We start from the raw sequence: 19,124 nt of genomic DNA on the forward strand, positions 1-19,124 counted from the left end.
CAACCACTTTCATCTCAGCAGTGGTTAAGGCCCAGTTCTGGTACAGATTGCTAAAGTTCCCTGAGCTGGACACCAATAGACTGATGGTTTGGATGATCTTCAAATGCCCATTAGGATTTGGGGTCCCATGAGCATCCTTTTACCTTAGTGAATCACAGCACTAGCCCTTGCTTTGATTTTGCTGTAACATTGATTTTGGTTCATGCTTGTATCCCAGGCTGCTCCCAGCAGTAATTCAGCAGCTGACTCACAAGTCCTTCCATCATCCCTGCCGAGGGGCCAACAGCCCCTGGGACATGGGGAAGAAAGTAAGAGCAGGAACTGTTCCAGCTCTGCCGGGTTAATTGCTGGAGACATGCCAGAATCTTTAGGCAACTAGAACAGCAGGACCTTGCTGATCTGACTTATTCAGACAGAAATGAGCCAGGGAGTGCACAGGAAAGCTGCTGTACCTGATCGGGGGAACCTTCAGCAGGGCAGGAGTGATGGATGGCAGCAACCTCTCCCATCAACAGGGGAAGCTACAGTTCAAACCATTTTGCTCAGAAGTTGCCCAGTTCAAAACTGTTTCTACAACTGATCTTTTTTGATCCAAGCTAATTTTGAGTCAAATGAGTCGAATGCTGGCTCTCCTCAGAAGGTATGGACCTTAATTCTGCTTTACTGAACTGGAATGTGTTATGTTGGTATAAAAACCTCTAAGCATGTGGATTTAGAAAACACTTTTTGAACTGTGTTCACAGAGCTGAACTGAAGAGTCTTTCTCTGGCCTGAAGAAACCAAGTGTCCACATTGTAATTAATGTATTGGGTGCTTTTAAACTGGCAGGAATCCCAGCCACAGCTTTGAGATGGTAAAATCCTCACAATTAAACTACATAAACATGCTTCAGAGAGCTGTCTAAAACCACTTTGCAGTCATTCTTACCTCTGGATACATGAGTAGTCCAGTGACTTCAGTGCAGCTTAAAGGTTACCAAGATTAAGTTTAAGAAGTTTAGCCAACTGTATAAATTGGAACAGAACTCAAATAAATGCAGTAAATATCAACCCCCTTCCTTTTAGTGAGCTACAGGAGTTTTGAATGGAAACTTATACAGTAAAACCTGGATTATGTAGCCAGCATTTTCTGTTTGTTTGGAATGTCCCACCAATGCACACAAGAGTGATGTTCTGCTCCTACCCCAAATACACCGTGCTGTATGAAACCATTTCTCTTGGGATCACATACACCATACCAAATTCTGCAGTGAAAGGCTGATCCAAACCTCATCCAAGTCTGCAGAAATATTCCAATTGATTTCAGTGGGCTTTGGAATAGGCCTGTATTGACATCCATTCAACTTTATTGAACTGAGCTTTCCTGTGGAGCTGCAGCAGCCAATATGGCCATAACAAATTCAAAACCAAGCGTGAAGGCCACTGCCAGTCAAATAACATCACAGCAAGTAAATGACAGCAGAATGAATTCATTATCATTTATCTAGATTAAAAAAAAACACCATAAGTTTCTGAGCTCACTACTGTGTTTTTCAGGTGAAGAAAACTTTCAAGTTGCCATTGATCCCTCACAGATTTTTCAGTTGGAGTCATAAACTGCTTATTTATCACAGGCCACTGAAATAAGTATAAGTTTTCATGAGGATAATAAGCTTATCATACTAAAAAGATCCACAAAAATTAATATATTTGGGAGTTTTGGCTATCTGCTAGCAACCAACATCCATGTAATTTTTTCCTGCCATTAAACTCATATTAAAGTCCCACTGACATCTATAGGTATTAAAGTTGAGCTTGGTCTAAGGATTTGGCATTCTCTCATCACCAATTCAGTTCTTTGCTCACTTAATGGTCAACACTCCCTTTTAAAACAGATCATCTCACTTGCTCGAGACATTTGGTTTCCCATGAGTAATGCCATAATTTCAAGGAGACTAATTTTGGAACAAGGATGTCTGTAAATACAAAAGACAAAATCTCTTTGCAGGTTTCTTATGTTCTGGATTGAGGTGTTATTGTAAGAAATTAATTGGGAAAACCCAAAAGAGAGTTTAAAGGCAAATCCATGGAAAACCTTTAATCTCTTTGAGCAAAGCAGTTTAGTAAACATCAGTGGAAATTTCTCTGAGCATTTCCTAAAGTGTGCTTAAACATGTCTACACTGGAAACAGAGGATGCCACTCTTGCCTTTTATAATGCCAGAATAGGAGATATTAACCTGGATTTTAATAAGGCATAAAGAAGAGAATTGCATAGAATGCTTAAAACTTCAGTATCAAAATGATACCCATCATTCAGCAATCCTCTCAAGGAAAGAATTCCCTCTTGCTGCAGAGACTCATTGTTCAATGAAAATCCATCAATACACATGGGAATTATTTAAGTTAAGCCATTTGTCCCTAAACCCTTGAATGACTGTGCCTCATGTCCAGCATCACTGTTCTCACTGGGCAGATGATGGCAATTAATTTGTTAAAATCCTGAGTCTCTTTATAAGCCATGAGAAGAGATGAAGCAAACATCAGCAGCGATTGCTGCAGTGCAATGAGTGCTTACAATACCCTGGGAACAAGCAAAATGAAATCAAGAATCACATTGACTATTAAGTGCCTGCAGTCCAATTCTTCCTTCAAAACAGTGATGATTTTGTCGCATCCAGTTGCTTCAAAGCACTCAAGAAATCTGACCTACCACAATTAAACACCATCAGGTATTTGAAAACCTACACTCCTGCACATTTCCCAGATGATGAAAATAACAATGTAGCCTGTGGTTTCTTCTCTTAAAGACACTCTCCTTCCCCATTCAGAGATCCAGGCATCCTCATTTTGCTAGAATACGTACATGTGTTTTAAAAGTATGCCCCAGTTTGGGGAACTGTTTATAAACCAATCTATTTTCAACCCATTATGCATGCATCCCCCGCTGGAGTGTTTGTAATATGACCTCTGCACACCTGCCAAGAGCTGGGATATGAGTTTGATACCCAAAGCATCTCTTTCCCTCCCCCTTCCCTCTGCCTTGCTGGGATCAATGAAGGCACCCGCAGTCGCAGGATACACCTTTTCACACCTGCCCTGAGCCGAGATTTTCGTTCGCAGCCCAAACCCCGTGTCCCCTCCCTTCTTCCACGACATCCCGAGCCACCCGCCGGGCACCGCGGCCCGGGGCAGCCCCTGCCCACCTCCCCGTGCCGCGCAGCCCCCTGACTCCGCCAGCGCTGCCTCGCTGCGCCCACTTTCCCCATCCGCAGCAAGTGAGAACCATCCTCTCCCCGCGCCAGGTGCGCCTCCTAAAAAAAAAAAAAAAAAAAAAAAAAAAAAAGGAGCTGGAGAGAAAAATAAAAAACGGACCCCCTTTTTTTTTTTTTTTTTTTAAACAAAGTGAGCGGCATCCTCTGGAATGCGCTCCCTGAGAAGACAGACCGCGAGGGAAGGAGGGAGGCCGGGGAGGTCGTGCCTCCCCCACCCCTCCGCCCCCGCTCCGGGCCGGCCCCGGTCCCACCGCAGAGCGGCCCCGCCGCCCGCGCAGGCACCGCCTCCGCGGCGGGGAGCGCGCCCGGCCCGCGCCCGTGCGCGCCGCCAGCACAGCCCCGCCGGCCCCCGCAGCACCGGCTGCGCACCGGGGACATGGCGGGACACGGCCGGCGTTAGGGGAGCAGGGGGAAGCCCCCCGAGGAGCGATGGTACCTCCCGACAGCTAAAGGTGGAGGTAGCGGCGGCTGCAGCGGGAGCGTGACCTCGATTTGTTTTTGGGACTGCGGGCGGGAGCGGCGCGTCCGATGAGCTGAGGAAGATAAGGAGCAGGAGGATTTGGGGGTAAGTAACGGATTGCCCCAAAACTGACAGTATTTTATTATTATTACCATTATTTTTTTTTTTTTTTTTTTTTTTTTTTTGCTGGGAGGTTGTTGGGTAGGATCTATGCAGAACTGTTGTGCCTGGGGAATGCCATCAGCTATGCATTGCAGCGCAGGTACTTCGCTAACTCTCGCCTGGAAGCCTCTCGCTGCCCTTCCACCGCCAACCCGACAAGAAGTTTGGGTCTGATTCTCTTCCCCTTCTTGTTTAAATAAGTTTTAAATATCGGCGTCCTTAGCGAAGCCGGCTGGCGATGCGCTCAGCCCTCGCCGCTCGCCGATGTGATTTAGGGGGACACACAAACACCCCCCCACGCCCCACCGTCAAACAGCCCCGACCCCGCGTTCTCCGGGGGCTGCGGGGGTGGGCGCGGGGGGCGGCGGGTGCATCCCGGCCGGGGAAGGGGCTCCGTGAGCGGGGCAAGCCCGACCCCTGCAGTCGCCTGTCGGAAGCCGCCGCGGCGCGCCGGGATTGCAGCATCCGCGGCGGGGCTGGGGAGCCGCGCTCGGAGCTGCGGGAGCTGCGGGAGGGGCGGGGGTGGCGAGCGCGTTGCAGCGGGTATTAATCTCTTTCCGCTCATTCTTGTAGCAGCAGGAGGGGAATCCCCCTCCCTCCGCCGCCTCCCTCCCCCGGCAATGCCGGCACTGCCCCGCTGAGACGTGCAGAGTTTTGGGGTTGACTTGCACCTGGCCGCCCTGGAATAGAGACTCTCCGGATCGGATCGGTTGGGGGTTTGCTGTCTTATGTCGTGTTGGGAAATCTGGTGGATTTTTTTCTCGCTCGTGGAGGAAGAGCCCGGTGCAGGCAGTTGGCTTCGTGGTCTTTTTTGGAGGGCGAAGGAAGGGAAGGGATCTCGCTTGAGCCGTGCGGAGAGAGAGCCCGGACATGTGTTGTCAGCACATCTGGGGAATACAGTCTGCAAGTCCGAAAGGAAATTTGCTGGGATCGTTCAAACTGCGATATTGATCTTTGTTATTTTTTTTCGCCGAGGGATGCACTTGGCATGAGAATCGGAGGATGGAAATTGTTTGGGAGGTGCTTTTTCTTCTGCAAGCGAATTTCATCGTCTGCATTTCAGGTACGCAGCACAGAAAGGGCGAGGGAGGGGGGAAAATACCGTTCAGGGTTCCCAGGCTTCCCCTTATTAAGGGGTAAGAGGTACAGTTAAATCAAAATTGTAGTTGAAAAGAACGTGAATGATGTGTTGTGAGTGGGTCGTGACAGAAATCCACAAACATCGCTTCCCTCTCCCCCTTAATTCCAACACCTGTGTAGTAATTATGATACATTGGTTGCAGTGAATAACCACAGTGTACTGATAAGGAAAATGCTGATAATTCCTAATGTACCTGATTGTGATAATTATTCACAGCATTGCTGTGATCCCAGAATTTCATAGCTCCTGAAGTTCTTAAACTCGTCTGATCTGCAGATCTGAAAGGGTTTGCGGTTCGTTGATGGACTTGTCATGCTCTGCTGCCACAGTTCAGGGTCTGCAAAGAGAGGGATGAGAGTGAAGAATGTGCCTCTGCTTTTAAAGTGAGCTTTACTGTGGCTGTGCTCTGAAAATGGATTTTTTTTTTCCTTTAAAGAAAGCCCCATTCAAACAGCTCTATGGTGGCTGGGATTTCCACCTTTATTTTAAGCTTGCAAAGATCTCTCTCCCCTCCAGTATGTAGAAGTCAGGTAATTTCAGTTGTCACCAGAGCTTGTCCAATTAATGAATAGGCATGGCCAGGTGTCGAGCATAAAGGATTGGAACAATTTATTCTTGGGGAAAACACTCCCTTCGACTGCAGAAGCCCTGGCTCCCTTGTTAATTTGTCATGTTGGTCATGCTGGAATAATTATGTTGTAGGAGGCAGGAGAGGGGAGGTGGCCAGTTTTCTAGTTTGGGACACTCCAGGGAGCCCCATGGGGATCCAGGCTGCCTGTGTCTCCTGCTGTTCCACTTCTCTGCAGGCTGACTCTGCCCTCCAGCCATTGCGTAAGTCTGGAAATGGGAACGCAGGCAACACAGGCAAGGCACTGCCAGGGAGAGCTCGGAGGTCCTGGTGGACATCTCAGTGTCCAGCCTGGAGTGTGCAGGGAGAGGGAGCTCCAAAGCACTCCTGGGACCATGCAGAGGTTGGCCTGGGCTGTGTCCCTGCCAACAGCACCTGCAGCATCTCACCCTGGCAGTGCCGGGCCCCACTGCGCTTCCTGCAGCACTCCCTGACTGATCCACCCTTACAGCCCTTGGACTGGTGACACACCAACACTGGAGGCTCAGCACCCCTGTTAATTTGTATTGCCTGCACCTGCCCCAAAGCTTTTTTATTCCTGAGCAAATAGCTCTGCTGTCTGCTCACAGTGTACGTCAGCCCTTCCCTTATCCCCACAGACTGGCACCATCTGCTACCAGGCACCCGGGTGACACTGGCAGCACCCCAGGCTGACCTTCCACTTGTGCCCATTGGTACCATCAGAATAATTCACTCTCTCGCTTTTTAGAACAGCAAAAACCTGCTGCCTCTTGTCATTAAAATCTCACACTTATCTATTTAGCTCAGCATGATGTGCCACCTGTCCAGTTCTCCTCAAATTAGGCACTTCTTAAAGTGCCACAGTGAGAATGGAAAACTGAAGCTCATCGCTTTCCTGGCCATTCTGACAGTAATATCCTGAGACAGAAAGAAGCTGTCCCGTTCTGTGCAGCTCCTTATGCCATGCATTTAGCTGTCAGCGTTCCCAGAGCTCCCCCCCTCCTTTCCTCCTCTTCAGACGTGGGAGCCCAGGCTTCTGAACCAGTGGGATCAGTCCTGCAGGGGCTCCCATCGCTCTCCATCTCCCTCTAGCACTAATACCTTACACTGTACAGGCTGATACCATCTCTGCTTGCTTTTTCGCTTATTTTGTTCCTTTTTGGGGTGGAATGAAGTGGATAAGTGAATGGTGGGATGCTTCTGCTGCGTGGTTAAAGCTGTGGTTTCAAATAATTTTAACCACACGGAGGATGTGTACATGCTTTAGCCTTTTTTTTTTTTTTCTCTTCCTAGAGATTTTTTTTTTTTTTTTTTTAGGAATCCTTACTATTTGTCGTCTTGGTAAAAAAGGATTAAGATCTGTAGATATCTGACTGGCACTAATGCTTTGTATCTTTCCTCTGCCCTGCTTTTAACACTATTTTTTGTAACATATTATCTACCTGGGATGTCTGGATAACAGTGCAAGTGAGAGAAGGTGGTGTAAAGCCTGTTAAGGGGTTTGCCTCAGCACTGGATTCCAGACACCGTGTATTTTTAGCGCTTCAGCACTGGTTATTCATTCAACATGTTACTTAAAAAAACCATTAGTTGAGCTCTAGTGCTGCAAATTACCAGAATGTAAATTAAGGAGTGTGATAGTATCTAGTTTCTTTTTTTTCTCTTCCTTATTAAGTCAGTAGTTTCAGCAGTGAAGCCACAAACCAGATCTTCCGTGCATCGATCTTTCCTGAATATTAGCAAATGCTTGATTCCAGGTCTATTTAAACCTGTGATGGCCCTCCTACTAATTCCAGTGGTTATTTGGATTAGGGTCTGTTAAGGGCTGCTGTTCAAAGGGATGATGTCAGTCGCTGAATTCAGCAGACTATTAGTTTATTGTTATTAATAAACTTATTTATTAAACATAGGTTCAATGTCACATTGTCTTTTGCTGTGTATTTACATAACATTTAAATATAAATTATGCTGTCTTTCTTATTTGAAATAAATAATGAAGTTATACAATTGATTTTTTTGGTGTCTCTCACACCCATGAATTTCTCGGAGACAGTAAATGGAAAGTAATTTAATATATTAAAAAGAGGTGTACATATATTTTCAAAATATTTTATATCTAATAATTTTATCAGTCAGCTGTGTGTATGAGAGATTGCTTGGTTTGGAAGAAATGATACTGAGATTTAGGAATTGATTTTTAATTTTTTTTTTTTAATTACTGGACCTTGTGTTTGGGAAATAATTTATCTGTGAACATCATAAACAATACTTTTGTTTTCTTGGCATACCGAATTCAGGCTTCTGCTACTTGAAATTGCTTGTTTGGAAAGAAAATGTACTTTCTTTGTGCAGATGCAAATGAGAAACAAGAACATGTTGAAGGACCACAGAAACCATTTCTGTCCTTTAGAAAGAAATGAAAGCCCTTGTCTACCTTCAAAGTCATATTTATTCCTATGAGTTGTACTCTCTGAGGCAAAACAGTCATGATTTGTATTATGACTTCTGAGGTTTTGTCCTTTTAATGATACTGTTCAGGATGGAAGGAACACAGGGGAGTGGAGGTGAAGATGTGCTGTAGACACAATGCTGGAATTAGACCTCAGTGGACGTTGTTCCTTTGAGGATGCAGATGATCATGGTAGAGGGATTACACTGTTTGTATACAAAGAAGATAACTGGTGTTGGTATGATGTCCAGAATTTCCTCCCTGAGTAATAACACCACCAAAGATTAATTAGCATCAGTCTTCTCAGGTGGGGTGTCGTGGAGCCCATAATGGCAGCCACCTTTCCTTGCATAGTCATTTGTATGAAGGATTTTTTTTTTTTTTTTATGATTCTAGACTTTAACAATCAATTTCAAGGAAAAAGCTAGAATGCTTGTTTCAAACCTTTGCAGGATACTTGATTTAAATAAGAAAATGAAGCTGTCATGGGCATTGATAAAGAAGGTTTCCGTGTGTATTTTCTGTTGGTCCATCAACAAAATAATATATAAAACCTCCATGGTCAACATCTGTATGCTTTCCTATGAATTGATGTACTACCTCTTATAGTTTGGGCTTTTGGGTACTAATATGGAAGTATTTTATTTTTATCCTTTGCCATGTCCCCAGGTCACAGAGGGGCAAAACCCTCTTGTGATGCAACTTCTTTGGCCTGCTTGGCAGCGCACAAGTGTCATAAATCATGTATCATGAGCAACTGAGATGGTGTAAAAAAAGCCTTGTCTATCCAGGAATTCCACTGTGTATTGAGCATCTGATGTAGCAATTCCTGGCATTGAGGGCTAGAGGTGGATTTGGAGCACGGTTGCGCTTCATTTTCTGTCTTGCTGCTTCTGCAGTCTCTGAGCTCTTATTACCTGGCATAACACAGAGCTGTCCTGTAGGAACTCTAAATTATGCCAGGGCTTGAATTATCTGTTGAATGATGGTCTGTAAGGTCTGATAACTCTTCTTCTCATAGTATTGCACAGCCTGAGTAATCTTGGAGAAGAGAAGAATATCAAGGCTCTAATGTCCAACATGAGAACAGTGAATGGTTCATTGTTATGTTTGGACAAAAATGTTGAAACCGAGTTAATTATCCTCAAACAGTGTCATAGAAATAGCTTTTTCTGGCACTTTTAAGTAAGAAATGTAATATCCTAGGGGAAGGAATTATTCATAGCACAGATACATATTTATGAGAGAAGGTGATCACTGGGCGTACAGGAGGTGTGAAACACATCTGGTAACGCAGAGTTTTAACCATTAGGGTATTCTTTCCTGCTTTATCCCATCTCCACAGCTTCATGTGTGTGGGCAAACCTTCATGCCTGCCCAGAGTTTGTTGATGGAACTGAAAATCCACGTGGATTCACTCCCAAGATGGAGGCCATAGGTTGTTTCCAAAGACTCCCAGTTCCTCATCACTCGAATGCTTTCTCACTTCAGAGTTGTTGCCGCCTTTTCGAAAGGTGTGAAGATGTTTCTACTTTAAAATTCTATGGAAATAGCCTCCTATAAATGTCTGCTTTCCTTTTGTGTGTGTGTGTGTCTTGTATTTTTCATCATTTTATTTTTATTGTTAGTTTTACAGCTCGAGCGTGCCCAGATAGGCGCTAAAGTGCCGGAACAACACACATATTTTTAGCTTATGTAAAGGTAGTAGAAGGCAACGTTTATGAATAGTTTTGCACATATTATTCTGAGCTATTTTCTATCCAATAAATGACAAAAGGAAACTGGTTATTGCTGCTATTCTTTTCCTCAGTAATGTGGATACCCAGTTTTCAAAGGGACCTCTTCACCTTGTTGTGTTGCATCATTGTAATGCAGTTGAGCCAGATCCCAAACCTCCAAGACAAAATGATGAAAATCAGGAACACAACCCCAACTCAAATAAGCAGTCACAATTTAGGAGTGTTCTTTAAGATGCAACTGATGTTATAGAGGAGTTTTGCCCTTGATATTCTTGGAAAGGTTTGAGAGTTTCATTCTACAACAGCTAGATTTTAAATATAGCAAGGATTGAAATGGCTTTGCATTTGCATTATGAATATTCCTTACATACCAATGAACAAGGAATTCCTGCTTTCCCTAAAAGTCTGTTTTGCTTCTTTATTGTTATTGGTCAAAGTATCTCTTTCATTCTTGGTTGAAAGGTGGTAATTTAGCTGAGGAGGAAGCTGCTGTTTTCGTCGTTGTGATTGTTTATGGCTAAACTTTACATGGCAAAGACTGAAGTGGATGATTGGCCCATCTGGGCTGTTAATAGAAGACTATATAAAACTGTTCCATCATTATCTCATTACCAGCTCAAGCAGCAGACAAAACTAGATGACAGTTAGTTATGGACAACACTGATATACTGTGTTAAGTGTTATTTTGTTCCTATCTTGTTTTTATCTTCACTGTGCATCATGTTGGAAGGAATAGAAACTAGGAATCCAATTTTAATTGACTTGTTTAGAGGCAACAATGTACAGTGGGACTGCATTTCCATTGAAATGTCATCAGAAAGCACAAAAGTGCCTGTCCATACAGAGGGAGAATATCAGTTAGGAAAAAAGAATTCCACTGGGGTAGATAAATTGAAACATTAATGGTAAATAAATAGAAAATCAAATTTTTAAAAGGATAATAATCTGACGTTTTAGAGAGGGAAATTTGCAGCCAAACCTATTTACAGTTGAATTCATAGTAGTAGAATACCTTATTGCTGCTTTAAACATTGATGGTTAAATATCTGCCAAGGATCTTTTATTGGAATTTCTTGAACATAAAATAGCAAGTTGTTACTGTTATAAACATAGAGGACTGAAACACTGTAGACCTATGTGCTGTGTAGTGCCTTCCTGGTGGTGTAGACAAGTGCTGGGTGGCTCATGCACACAGGTGCATGGAAGTGCAACCTTTTAATTTGTCCATATGGCAAACATTGTCCTGCAGTGCTTAGCAGGGGACAGCTGAGGTAAGAAGGTTTAAGGAGACCAATATTTACACCCACCTTAAAAGATCTTGGAACTCCTGAAAATGTTATAAAGGGCTTCAGTGTTAATAAGATTTGGGCCTTAGAAATTGCAAAAATTGAAATCTTGACAGTGAAACAATCTTGAGATGGCAGGTGTCTGTGGTCCTGTGGAGTGCCATGATGACAGCCCTAAAATATTTAATTTTCATTTACTCATCTTGAAAAAGGAAAGGTGATCAGTTTCCACATGTATTGCATTCTGAAATCTATGGTCAGAACTAAAGAAAATAAATGCTTTCATTGTTAGATGTATTTTTCCACATGAAAACATTTCTGGTTTAAATTCATGGATCTTTAACATTTGTGTTTCTGTACTAAAAATAGTATTAAACTTAAATGCCCCACAGTTTTATCTTTTCTAATGTTGTTGCCAGAAAAATTATATCCCAGCAGCTGTAATCCACAAATGACTAATTGGAATGTAGTTTTTAGCAAGATACTAAAATAAGTACAGAGATCAGATAATATCAACAATGTTATTTGTTCATTTGGACAATCTTTTTTCCTCCCTTTATCATTAGTGCTTAACTTTATGAAGCTTGGAAGACTGGGATGTTTGTCATCTGGGTTTTAAGTGTGGAGTGGATGGAGTTGTGCACTGGCTGGACCAAAGTGGCTTCTAAGCACATGCACGGAGGAGGAAGCTGAGAAACATTATCCTTTTTTTTTTTTTTCCCCTCTAAATGTGTTGACATCTCTACATTTTGGAAGTAGCATTTGAGTAGATGAATTTAAAGGGAAACATGGTTTTTGAAAAATCATTCTCTTGTCAGTTTTGTGGGTTGTTTCCAATTCAAGTTCTTTCCTGCTGGTGCCGTGTTCTGCTTCAGGAATAATCATCGGAAGAGGGTGGGTTTTTTTCACTCTGCCTGGGTAGAAAAACTAGCACAGCAGGACTCCCATGGAATTTAGATTATTAATGCTAAAAGAAAATATAATGAGTACTAGTGAAGGGTCTTTTGGTGTGTGTGACTATGGAAAACTGCATCACTGAAGTGATGTGGAAATGACCAAACCCTGCCTGGAGCTGGATTCCCAGTAGGATGGTGGTTGGGTATCTGAAGGAGCAGGTCAAGAAGGATTGTTGCTGCCACAGCTAAAGTTTGTTTGGCAAGGTGACACACTTGGGCTGCTAGAAAGAGCATTCATTTGCATTTGCCATCACAGCAGAGAAAGAAACTTTTGCTCTTCAGGAAAAAGATAGAGCTGGAGATTTGTACTTCCTGGTAGAAAAGGATAATGATACTTCACTAGTGTTCCTGGAAGTGGAATTTTATGGAGAATGAGCCATTTGTTTCTACATGGGTGGAATGCCATACAACTTGCAGCTGAACTGTGCTATTTCCCATGTGGGAAGCTGTGGCTGTGGAAGGGAAGGGCTGCTGCTGCTGGAAGGGAAAGAGGTTTCATCAACCCTGTGCTGGTCCTAATCCTGCTGCTGGAAGGAAAGGGGTTTGATTGACCCTATACAGGTCCTAATCCCACTGCTGGGGAGTGTGTGAACAGTGACTGACAGAGTTCTCTGAAAGGGATTGTCAGTCTGGATTTATCCAAGAATGAAAGGTATGAATGAGAAGAGCTTTGCATTATATTTCAGTTAAAAAAAGAATTTTGTTGGCAGAACTTGGAACAGAATGCACAAAAGTGTTGGCCACACTTTCCCAGATGGAGAAGCTGAGGTAAAACGTTGTTAAAAATCAGTCAGCAGGAATTTAAGTAGCTGCACTCCGTCCCTTTCACTCTCATTTGTGCCTTGTGACTAAAGGATTACTGGAACACCTTGTTTCTGGTTGGGGAGTGAGGCTGGATCACCTCAGGCAGCAGGTGCCTGGCTGTTCCTCACATCCCTTGCTGACTGCACTGTCCAGGATGGCTCTCCAGCCTTTCCATCGCTGACTGGAGGGACTGGTCACAGCTGGGCACACTCCACAGGTTCAGTGGACAGTGAAACCCGGCAGTCTGGCCTCAGGAAACATAAACCAATGCTTCTCAAACCTCTAGAACTCAGAGCCCAGCTGAGCAGTGGCTTGTGGTCATTTCTGCTCCCTTGGCCCCCTGACTTGGGGCACTTTTCTTCAGCCAGATTTGCCCTCAGCCTTTAAGCTCACGTGGCTTCCCTGGAGTGAAGGGTCACAGAATGGGACCTGGTGTGTCCCCACAGAGGATGAATCCTTCTTCTCTGCCTCTGTACTCTGTAGTTTTTCTCCTCATAGTACTAGCACAGAAGTTACCATGAGGTATAATTATGGTATATTTAACCACTATATCAATCAGCATTTAACTTAAATTGGTTTCCAGGAGGTAGTGTGATATTACGGTAAAGCTCAGATCCAGACAAGGTTCCTCCACAAATCTGTGTTATTTAAATTCTGCTAAAATTATTAACATTCACTCCGTTGGCTTCTTTATGGTTCTGTCGTGACTATGAGTAACGAGTGGGTTCCTCAGAATGCGGCACTTGCCTCCCTCGTGTTTCACATCCACTCCACGTGGGTGGAAGTGACAACACACAGTAAAGGCCACCAGAGGTTTTGGCCCTAAATTTTCTCTTTGAAATACTCTCTCTCAGCATCCCAGCAGGTTCCTTTACATCCTGATGCAGTCATTGGATACGCTATGTGCACACATGTGAATTTTTCAGTGGGTGGAAATCCTCCCCCTCCCAGGGCATTTTGCCCATCATATCTGAACCCATCTTGTCTGAACTCCCATTTTTTTATTTTCCAGTATGTTCACCTGGATTCACCATTTCTGCTGGGCCTTTTTTTGTTCACATTCACATTGCATATAAGCATTATCTTATTGTCATATTGGGTTTCATGCCTGCTGGAAAACAAAGTAATCTACAAGGACTTCACAGTCTCCTCTCGTTTGCCCAGATGATCCTGAGGGTACTCTGTGGCAGTTAGTAATTCCAGGTGGGATTTAAAGTTATCTGCAGATGCATAATTTTTATCTTCACTGGCCCCTCTGGCACTCTCTCCAAGTTGTTAACAATTCATCTTTGCCAGTCTGTAATTGTGCCTTTGCTTTAGAGTCACAGGTATTTAGCTCGCTGTGGAACAGGGTGTAAAATAGAGTAATAAATAATATGATTTATTTTATTAGGTAGTATAAGTATGTTTTCATTCTTGGGAGCTAAAAACCGAGTCATCCTCTTTACATTTTATTGTGATATATTAATACCCAGATTCAGCAAAATGCAAAACTTAAAAAAGACATGTTTAAGTGTTCTGCTCTGAGTATTAATATGTAATTGTGTAAAACAACTTAGATTAAGTATGTGCTGAAGTGCTTTGCTGAAGCAAGGAGTAGCAGTGGTATAATTCACGAATAGTACAAAATTTTTGGAAAAGCCCAGCTAAGATGAACAGAATTTTTCATAATCTCTCTTTAAATACAGTTGTGTAGAAAATAGGTTTCTATCCAGGTAAAATCATATCAGTTCTCTGTGTGGTAAAGTGAAGATGCAGACTTTTCTAGTATGACTAACACAGCAAGAGAAATTGTACAATCAGAATTAAAATAAACTGGATTGGAATTTGTTAGTTCTCACTGTATGGATGCCTTGAATGAAACAAACACCATTTTCCATGATAGTGAACACATTTTCCCTGGACTATGGTAAACACAACCAGAAGACTAAACAGTGAAATTACAAGAGGTGAGTGGTAATGCTTTTCACATGTGAATTTCTGTTTCACTTCCTTTCCAGCACAAATTTTAATTTTATCTTGATCAGACCTGAAGTCCTGATATAAAGAGGCCATGCAGGGCACAGCCTGTGCAGGGACAGGGGCACAGCCATGCTGTGGGATGAGGGAACACCCTTTCTACCGGGTGATACCTGCAGGGACACTTGGGAAACCTCATGCCAGTTCTCTGCAAGCAGCTGGCACAGTCTGGATTGGATAAGCAGAATTTAGTCAGACTGATAGAGAAAACTACTTGTGGGGGTGTATAAATAGACTGCAGGTTCTGTCTGTCCCTCTGTCTGGGACTAAACAAGCCAAACGTGTCCCCTCTGCTGCTGAGAGAAGGTGGTGGCATATCCAGTCTGTGTCAGTGGAAATATTCCTCAGGTTTTAAACGAGGTGAGGATCATAAATAACATTATGAATCAATTTCTACCGTGGGCAAGAAAGTTTGCAGAAGTATTGCAATATTTATAATAACAGCTGGACAACTCTACAATCCATTTATGTAGATCATATTTATGTATTTGGGCTGTACCTACCAAAGGGCACAGAGCCTGCCAGCTCTCTGCTGTCTCTCCTCCAGCCATTGTCCTGCTTTGGCTCTACTTGTTGCTTCAGAGACAGCAGCAGGTAACTCTTCCATTTTTAGATCCTTACTCTATGTATAAACTGTACACACCTTCTGCTTCCACTCTGTTTTTATGTTTTTAAGTACTTACTTACTTGCAATAGTAGAAGAGCATTTCTCACTACAAGGTAGTCAGCATCTTCCTTTTAATGCCTCTGAAAAAGAACCTGTGTCTCAGATTTCAGACCACAGCTAGTAACAGCTGAATTTAAATCCTTCTTGCAAGGTCTCCCTTTCAGTGGTTTCTTTACTGATACCCTGATAACTGCTGTGAAGGACCAAATGATGAAGTGTGTCTTGATCACATAATATCATCACATAACTGGCCACCTAAGAATTGATTCTAGTCACTGAATAATCCAGAACTTAAAGTCCTGGAAAGAGAACATTCTTATATATAAAAGCAGACTATATGATGTAATACTATTGCATTATTTTTAAAGCACTTAAATGTTTTGGATATAACTTTCACTGATATTATATAAACTGTACAGAAATAATCTCCTGGCATTTGCTTGGAATGACAGTCATCAATTCCTACACATTTATATAAAATCTTATGTAGAAACAAAGAAGTATTTGTTTGAGACAGCTTTGTTTTGGACATTTTGCCAGGAAAGAAAGCAAGCTTTGCTAATATAGGCTGAAATAAAGTGTAAAATGAAATCTTTGAGCAAGCTGTTCACAGAAGGAGTGTGCAGTGGAGTTACTCAGCCAAAACTGTTGGCACTGAGTTTAGTTAAGCATGAAGCAGAGGTCTCTTGGTAAATAAGTCCCATTAGGAACATCCTGTGACCTCTGCTGTGGGGATTCAGGTATGTGAGGGAACCGTGCTTAGGAGCTTTTCTAGTCATGTGGTCACAATGATTTTCAATCACTTTGGTTATTGCTGGATTAAATTTGAGGCTGCAGAGATTAATGGTCTGTTGTTACTAATCCACTAAACCCCTGTTCCTAGATCATTTAAATTGACTGAACCTATAGATTGTTAAGTAACTGAGAGATATGGATTTGTAATGGTTTTAACTATCTTTCTTCGTGTTTGGTGTTAGCAGTGTCCTGTTACTTATTACTCTTTGAGACAGTGATCTTGGCTGTTCTTGAGGGGAAGTGAACTTCATAATTTTTTATTTCCACTATTCTTTAGCACAGAAGTGTGTATCACCTCTAATGAATGTGGGTGGAGAAAGCTTTACTATGTTTAGGTATGAGCTGGTATTATAGAAGCTAAAATAAGAACTATAGAAATTAAATGTTGTCTTTCCTTCGTTGATACAAATGGTGCCACTGTCCCTGTCAAATCAGTCACTACCTCCCTTCAATCTGTCTGCCCTTTAACAGGGGTCATTGTCCCTTCAAGTGGGTTTTACTGACATTTGAAGATGTGGAGAAAATCAAAATGGTTGTACAAGCTTTTGGGATATTGGAGTTTCTATCATAGTATTTGGAGTATCAGGGCCCAGGGCTTTTCCCAGTGAAATTAAAAAAAGAAGGGTTTGATTTTGAGTTCTTGAAGAATGTGAAATATATTCTTTCAAAAAGTATTTCCTTTGGTGAAAGGAGTTGAGTACCTGGTGCCTGCCAGAGTGGTGTGGACACACACAGTGTCTGCATGACACACAGAAGTTGTTTATTTTGGTTTTGATTGAATAAATAATGGCAACAACCTAGCTCTATACAACAAGGTTTGTGTGTTTATTTAAACTGCAATGTGACTATCTCTTTAATAGGAAACACAGTTGAATAATCATCTAATTACGTCTTGCTCTGTATGTGTTTTTGATACCTGTCTTTCTGAAAACAAGCAGAGTTTTTTTGCCTGCAGAAGATGTGAAACAGTCAAAAGAAAGTATAGTTATGCATTTTGCTGCACTTGCATTAATCTGCTTGGGAAAGGGGAGCAATCTACAGTGTATTCCACATGTTTATATCAGCATACAGCAAGGTAAAGGGGCTTTAACTTTATAATTGACTTAAACTCTGACAGGGAATTCCTGTGATTAAAATAAACCCTTTATTTCATGCAACCATCTCTGTTTCTGAACCCTGGTGACTTGGCTTATTCTTTTGCCTTCTGGTTATCTCAGTACTAGTATGTCTTGATTAAGGACTGCAAGGAGCTTTTACATCTGTTCGTGTCACAAAGCTTTGTAGGATAAAGTAGGCCAAAGATACCTCATCGTGCAAACTGTGGACCTCCAGTTATTTCTTTCCCTCCAGATTTAATACTGTGTTCAAATAAAAACTGGGACTATGGAAGTAAACCCAAAGCACTTAAATGGATTTTTGGCAAGCTCTGTTGAGGAAGAAGAAATTAGTAATGAAAGAATTAAATGTGTATGACTGGATGAAGAAAAGGAAGTTACTGTCCTGCCAGCTATTAGGGAATACTGTCCTTATCCTGTAGGAAATCAGAATTCACTGTCTCAATAAAACAACAATCACTTATTGAGGTGAATAGATCAATGAGAATAATTATTGTGAAACTGAAAGGAAAAAGTGACCTCTTTTTTTTTTACAACAGAAATATCCAATAACAGCTAAACACAAGTCTTGTCCTTGGGTCACGTTCTCCAGGAGACTTATTGCAGAGAACTAGACATTAATTAAAGTTGCACCATAAGAGACTTCATGTTCATAACCAGGCTTTGAAGCTTCAACTGCACTTTGCAAGTGATTTTAGAGCTGGGTCTAAGTTCCAGGTCCACAGTGGGGTGGAAAGACACCTGTGGTCCCTTGCAACCTTAATGATTCTGTGAACCCTGGCCTTTAGCTGGCACTCAGGTCTGCCACTGAGCGGTTCTTCCTACCTAAGCAGGTCCCCAGGGACCAGGGGCTTGTCTGTCCCTAGTCCAGCATCCAAAGTAGTTATTTATAACTATTGGGTAGGGGAGAAATACCCCTCCATTGGAAGGACAGCAGTTTTCACCTGCTTAGCTTGAGTGCAAACTAAAAAGCTGCCAGATCCTGGATTTACACAAATCAGCTTAACTCAAAGGAGCTGTTCTAGTTTGGTGAGAAAGGAGTGACTCCAGGACATGGGTCCTGCAGGGGCAGGTCCTGGGATGTGGCATTTTGGTGAGTTTGAATTTTTGATGAGAAGTAACATGCCCACTACCTCTGTTAGACTGAATGTTTATTGCATGGTTCTAATCCAGGTTTAAGACTGACTTAAATATTGTAACAGTTGCAAAATAAATATCTAGTCTGCTCATTTTTGGGGATTTGTTTTTCACAGCAGTCATACACAGAGAACCCCATTATGGATGGTCCATTTTTCTAAAGCTTCTGCCATCTCTTGCACTTTTGGTATTGCTGTTTTTTTCTCAGTTGCTCTTGGAGGCAATATTAACAGATGGTATGCATTGCTCATTAAATCTGCATCTACACCTCTCCAAGGACTGCAAAGATGTTGGGAAACAGACCAAGTTACTGCAGTAAATGCTTAGAAGCTTGGAACTTACTGTGCTATTCATAAGCAGTTTTCACTTTCGGGGTGTTTTGACCTGTAACTGTAGAGTTATGAATACATTGGTGAAATAGTTATAATTTAGCTAAGTCCAGGTATGGGCCACTTTCCCACAAATTGGGCAAAATCTCTGTGTTTCTTTCCTAGTAGCTTTAGTTGTGCTTTGATGGTGTCATAGTCAAGAGCTCTTCCCTTTTATGTTTTAA

General features: G+C 42.4%; 1 protein-coding gene across 2 annotated transcripts in view; it reads left to right on the forward strand.

The window, feature by feature from the left end:
- Nucleotides 1–3,598: 3,598 nt before the first annotated feature.
- Nucleotides 3,599–19,124, forward strand: part of CA10 (carbonic anhydrase 10) — a 178,311-nt gene continuing 162,785 nt past the window's right edge. Inside the window, exons 1-2 of one of the 2 annotated variants that reach the window (XM_050318968.1) lie at nucleotides 3,599–3,817; nucleotides 4,448–4,937. In XM_050318968.1, coding sequence (XP_050174925.1) covers nucleotides 4,877–4,937 — 61 coding nt within the window. In that variant the 5' untranslated portion in view covers nucleotides 3,599–3,817; nucleotides 4,448–4,876. Of the gene's footprint in view, nucleotides 3,818–4,447; nucleotides 4,938–9,512; nucleotides 9,568–19,124 lie in introns of those variants that run through there. The other variant, XM_050318969.1, reaches the window with a different exon arrangement.

This window comes from Myiozetetes cayanensis, unplaced genomic scaffold, assembly GCF_022539395.1.
Source record: "Myiozetetes cayanensis isolate MyiCay16 unplaced genomic scaffold, myiCay2020 scf22, whole genome shotgun sequence".
Lineage (NCBI taxonomy): Eukaryota > Metazoa > Chordata > Aves > Passeriformes > Tyrannidae > Myiozetetes > Myiozetetes cayanensis.